Below are 6000 nucleotides of genomic sequence, written 5' to 3' on the forward strand. Positions count from 1 at the left end.
GCTGTGGAAAGACTGCTGGATGAGACCCTTTGGACGGAAACCCTGCTCAGACACCTCTTTGCTGTCGGGCATGGGCAAGTTGCTCAGCATTTCCAAGCTTTGGATTCCTCCGCCGTCCACTGTGAGCGTCCACAACCCCTGCCTCCCGGGTGGATGAGAGGACTGAATGCTGTGGCTGCCGGTGTGGAAGTGGTTTGTGAATTGCACATGCTGCTCTCCTGGGGGGAATTAGGATCTCAGAGCGAGGGGCTAGGAGGCGAGGGCCTCCCCTAGACTGAGGGGTGAGTGCATAGGAGGCGGGACCCAGCCTAAGCACAGCTCGCCTGTTCCCCGGCATCTGCCAGGTTACTTCTGTGGCAGACAGAAGGCCAAGCCGAAACAGCAGAGCTGGCTAGAGATCCTCATGCTTGCTGAGCAGACAGCTCAGTGAGGAGGAAGGGGTTGAACCCCGAGCCCTGTCCCTGGCTAGGGAAAGCCTCCCAAGAGTTTTATCCCAAGGGTCCCTGACACCATCTTGGCATAGGACCTTGGTCACACCCGCCCCCCACCTCCGTCTTCCATGGGGTGGGGACTCAGAGGCCTGGGGTCCCTCTGCCTGCTAGCACAGCACCCCCTGGTGGTCAGAGCAGGGAGGACGAGAGAGCGGTGAGAGACTGACCACTCCTGGGCATTCAGTCTTTTAAGTGCATGTGGGCTCAGGGTCCCTTGAACAGTTCAGCACCTCCCCCTCGACAGTGTCCTTACCATGGGACGCACATGAGCACAGTGTGTGTGGAAAGGGCTGGCTTCAGGGCCCCTCGCAGCCTCTTATGTGGGACCTTGTTCCTCCTCTGCAAAACGGGGTTAATAATCACAAGGTGCTAGTGTGCAGATCAGAGCAGGACACACACCGTGGGGTGATAGTGGGGCTACTGAAAACGTAGGATTCCTGCCTTGGTTCTGCCCACCTGCTGCGAGGTGGTATGGAGGTGCTTGTGGGTAGGACAGATGGGCCAGCCAGAGACTTCCAGGAGGCAGTGCATGGGATGTGCTTAGCCTGCAGCCCAGCCTGTAACAGGCAGGCATTCATGTTAGTATAATGTCTTTTTCTTTGCTTTAGGACTCCATTTGTTTTTTTAAATTGCAAAAGAAATATGTGCTTGTGGTAACAGTTCAATCAATGCCGAGTTGTATGAATCAAAAAAATAGTTTCCTCTGCTGTCCTCTGGAAGAAACCAATACTGTTAAGTACTGTGGTTTAGCCTAGTATGTGTGGTATATCTGCACACACATATATACATAATTATCTATATATTTTATATGTTATATATAATAGTATATTAATTATATAATGATGATAAAGCATGCATTCTCATATATAGTTTTTCTTCCTTTTACGAATGTAGAACCACAGTGACAATGAACATTTATCCTTTGCCAACTACATGTCAGGCGCTCTCCTCAGTGCCTTTCTTGCCTTAGTTTATTTAATCCTTGTAACACATAATCCTCAAAATGACCCTAGGAGGTAGGAATTATGATCCCCTCTTTATAGGCAAGGAACCTGAGCCACAGGGTAAATGCCTTGCCACAGGTCACATTCCTAGTAAGCGGCAAAGCAGGGTTCTCACCCTATAGTTGGTGCCAGAGCCTGTGATCGAAACCACCATGTAATACTGCCTTTCGTTGTCCGGTTTTCTGCAGCATTTTTTCCCTCTTAATCCTGTGTTATGGACATCTTTTCAAGTCATAGGTGAAGAGAGACCACATTCATTTTGCAAACTGCATTTGCAAAATGCAGTTATTAAGTGCAGAATGCCTGCTTCCTGTAGGGTCTGGTGAGATCCTGAATGACACACTGGAGACAGTTGATACTGTGGACGGTTCCCCCATTACTGACACTGGCTCGGGGGATGGGGCCTTCCTTCATGTCATTGAAGAGGTGAGTGAATGGTAAATTTCATCTGAGTCAGTAGTACATTTGCTTGCTTATTTCAGACTTGATGGTGACTTGTCTTGGGCACCATAGAGAGTCACAAGGGTTTTAGTTGAATATCAGAGAGACTGCCTCCCTCCTGCTGGTACAGAGAAGGCGGGAGTCCCAGGGCCCCAGAGTCTCCCCAGGGATGCACCAGGACAGGGGAGGAGAGGCAGGTCCTCAAACCTGCCCTTGTTGTGAAGATGCACAGCCTCTTCTGCCCTTTGAGCCCCTTCAAGAGAGAATGAGATTAACTGCAGGTGTGTTTGCTCTATTGTTTGGTAATTGGCTTTTACACTTGCAAAGCCAGTTTAAATGCTGGACATGGGAGGGTGCCAAATTAGAGCAAATTATGTTTCTCACCTGTGGCCTCTGCTAAAAACCTTGTGTCAGCTCATTCTTTCCCCTATCCTGGGGTGAAAACTCAAGACACTTCTCTCCTCTCCCAGTTACTATCTGGTAACAGCCTATTTTCACAGGTATTTCCAAAATCCCTGCAGCATAATATCAAAAATTCAATAAAAATACAAATATAACCAGGAGCCAGGCAGGGAAGGAAGCATAGTTAGGGATATTTCCTCTCTGTTTTCTTACTTCTTTCTCCTCCCTCTCATCACTCCCCCACCCCCGCCCCGCCCTGCCCCGAAAGTCTGGCCCACCTGGAGAAAACAACACAGTTTTATGTGGCTGGTCAGACAGTGATCTGGGCCTTTTGTGGGGAAGATATCTGGTTGCTGGAACATTCTCTCACGGGGGCTTTTGTGATTCCTTAGGGGTCCTCCTGCAGGGAATCTAGGACCCAAGTCCTTTTTTGGCCTTTTAACTTCCGCCTGGGCTTCCGCCCCGTGCTGGTCACCCTGATCCTCTAGGGGGCCCTTTGGGTGGGAGTCCATCTCCAGATGGCTTTCGTTGGCTCCCTTTGGAAGGGTCATATCAGTCAATCACCAGGAAAACAACTGCAGGGCAGATATCTCTGTCTCTCTCTCTTGACTCAGTCTGGATGGCTCCCTGCTTTTGCCTGTGGTATTTCCCTAGAGGGAATCAAACACCAGTCCCTTTGCCTCCCAAAGTCCAAACACTACATACCCAGCTCACCAAATGGTTTGCGGTGGGGGCCAGGGGGGAGCCACAGCACACAGAAAATTGTCTCCAAAGGAATTCTTACAAAAGTCTCTAATCACTCAACCCCTAAATAAATTCTTTACCTTTTCTTACATAGCCTAAGGCAGGTGGTGGGCGAATGCTGATAGAACTGATTCCATTTCATTGTCTCTTTGCCTGTCCCATGTAAGTCGTCTGGCTCCTTTTTTTAGAACACGGAGGTTACCTGAGGCTTATGGAATTATACTTTGGGGCTTTAGCTGACATTGAGTCAGAAAAAAAAAATCTCATTTTAAAATCCTATGACATCATCTTTTCTCTGTTTTGGGGGGACAATAATTCTGTAAGGATTTGATGTTATATGGAAAAATGGTTCTATAGGCCAGTAAGTTTGGGGAATGATCCACTCTGTATTCTTCTTACAGAGAAGGCTCTGAGAAGTCCTTCAGCAAAGAAATATGTCTAACTCTAATTAGCCTAGTGTTTGTAGTATCCAAAAGAACTACATTTTGGGGGGGGGCGGTTCCCTTGTGGCCTAGTGGTTGGGATTCCAGGCTTTCACTGCCAGAGACAGGGTTCAATCCCTGGTCGATCCCGCAAGCCATGAGGTGTGGCTGAAAAATGAAAAAAAAACCCAAAGAACTACTTTTTCCAGCAAAATGAAGCAAAACCCCACCCAATTTTTTTTTTAAAAATAAATCTTTGTGAAACTGAGATAAAACATAGTCGGTTTGGTGACACCAACAGCCAAAGCTGCTCTCTGTTGCCATTTCCTGCATCTGCTGTGTAACCTTCAGAGAATCTGCCTGTGAATTTCCCGTGGAAACTGAGTCACAGGGAAAGAGAGGGGTGTCCAGTCTGGAGAAGGCTGAGGAGGGCGGGGTTGCCGCCTGTGTACCTCTGAAACACCATCGTGGACGAAGACACTTGCCCTGTTCTTATGGCTCCTGGATGCGCACGTAGGGGAGGTCACAGGGAGGAAGACAGGTCTAGATTGAAGTGTCTAGCGCTATAGCAGGAGGCATAGCTATATGCGTCTCAGGAGGCACTGATCTCCCAGTCACTGGTGTGGCAAACAGATGCTTGGAATCACATGGGAGACACACGTGCCTTGCAGTCTCTCCTGCCACAGGGATTCTGGGACTGTTGTGGAGCTGGGGTAACATCACAGATAACAAAGTGCCTTGAGGAAAGAAGCTACAGAAATGCAAGCTGCCGGAGGGCACAGGCAGTCAGTCTTCTCCAGCCACAGCCACCTTGATCGGGGATATGGGCAAGTGACGTGGTCCCTAGTGATGGCTTTGTTCCCAGGGTCCACATATGGAAGAAGGTTCGGCAGCAACAGCAGCAGGTGGGGAGGCCGAGGTGTCCATCAGCACTGCCAGGGAAGCAGAGGCCGGAAGTGTGCCCACCGAAGGACCGACCCTCTCCATGTCCACTGAGCACCCTGGGGAAGGGCTCACTCTGGTAATTAGCTCAGAGTACATGCTCCGCTTCACTTGCTTCTGGAGTTTGGTGGCGTCTCAGGTGGGAGCAGTCACTGGCCTTCCTCACCTGTTTGCAAAGGACAGAGTGACAGCCTCGTGCAGCCGAGTCCCAGTAGACACTGATTTGGAGGCCGAGGCCTCTGTTGACTCATTCAGCAGGTGTTTGTGGAGTGCTGTGCTGGGCTCCAGGTGAGTAGGATAGACCCAGCTCCTGGGAACAGAGAAGGAAGAGGGACAATAGGAGAAGCACAGGAGAGCATCAGAAGAGGCCCAGAGCCCAGACTCGGGGGGCCAGGAAGCCTTCCTGGGGAAAGGAGGCTGAAGGCGAGACCAGGGGGATGCTTAGAAGTGATGGGGTGAGCCGTGTGTTCCGGAGGTGGACCAGCAGCAGCAAAGGCCTGGAGGCATCAACGGGAGCACACAAAGACCTAAACAAGCGCAGCGTGCCTGTGGGGCCTGGTGTGAGCAATGGGGAGGGGAAATGTGGCTAGAGAAGCCTCTGAGACCATGGACGCCGTGAGACGGAGCCTGAGTGTCCAGCAGAAATGGGAAGTCACTGAAGGGTATTTTTTTTTCCAGATTTTATACATGCTCTTTAATTTCAGCTTTCAGTAAAGCATGAGTGACCTCAAACTCAATTATTTGATCTTAGCTCATTTTCCTTTAAATAATATATAACTTTTATTTATTTTTGCTCTCATTTTTATTTATTTATTAAAATTTTTTTTTATTAGAGTGTAGTTGCTTTACAATGTTGTGTTAGTTTCTGCTGTACATACAGAAGTCATACAGAGTGAAGTAAGTCAGAAAGAGAAAAGCAAATATATATCAAGGCAATATGTGGAATGAAGGGTACTAAAGCAGGAAGTGATGTAGTCACCGTAGGATCTTAGAAAGATTGGGGGAAGCAAGCCTGGAGGCGGGGGGAGGGGGGTGGGTTTGGAGGCTGTGTCTAGGTCTGGGTCAGGGGTGGTGTTTTCTTGCTCTGGGAGTGGCCAACGATGTCACCTCCTGCCAAGAGTCCCAGTGAGTAAAGGCCTGGAAAGCATCCATTGGATCTGTCACCACAATGATCAGTAACCTCGGGGAGGGCAGTTTTAGCTTCCCCTGGCCACAGCACAGCAGATCAGTGATGGGGCCCCTTTGTGATGTCTTCCTATTCAGGGTCCAGATAACGAAGAAGGTTCAGCAGCGACGGCAGCAGGGGAGGCCGAGGTGCCCGTCAGCAGTGCCGGGGAAGCAGAGGCCAGCAGTGTGCCCACCGGGGGACTGACCCTCTCCATGCCCACTCAGGACCCTGGGGAAGGGGTCACTTTGGTAAGGAGTATAAAGTGCTGGAAGGTTGAGGTCACAGCTAGGAGCGGATCCTGGCCTTCTCAGGGGGCCGGTCTCCATTCTGTTCAGCAAATCCAGAAGAACCTGCATGGGGAGGGGACACCTCTCTGACCAAATACT

At 49.9% G+C, this 6000-nt stretch overlaps 1 protein-coding gene across 3 annotated transcripts in view; it reads left to right on the forward strand.

The window, feature by feature from the left end:
• The window catches only part of COL15A1 (collagen type XV alpha 1 chain), a 101354-nt gene that overhangs the window by 44503 nt on the left and 50851 nt on the right, over positions 1-6000 (forward strand). For all 3 annotated transcript variants that reach the window (XM_081237414.1, XM_081237412.1, XM_081237413.1), the window contains 3 exons: positions 1812-1921; positions 4370-4525; positions 5710-5862. In XM_081237414.1, coding sequence (XP_081093540.1) covers positions 1812-1921; positions 4370-4525; positions 5710-5862 — 419 coding nt within the window. The remainder of the gene's footprint in view (positions 1-1811; positions 1922-4369; positions 4526-5709; positions 5863-6000) is intronic.

The sequence above is a fragment of the Mesoplodon bidens genome (genome assembly GCF_964165515.1).
Source record: "Mesoplodon bidens genome assembly, chromosome: 6".
NCBI lineage: Eukaryota > Metazoa > Chordata > Mammalia > Artiodactyla > Ziphiidae > Mesoplodon > Mesoplodon bidens.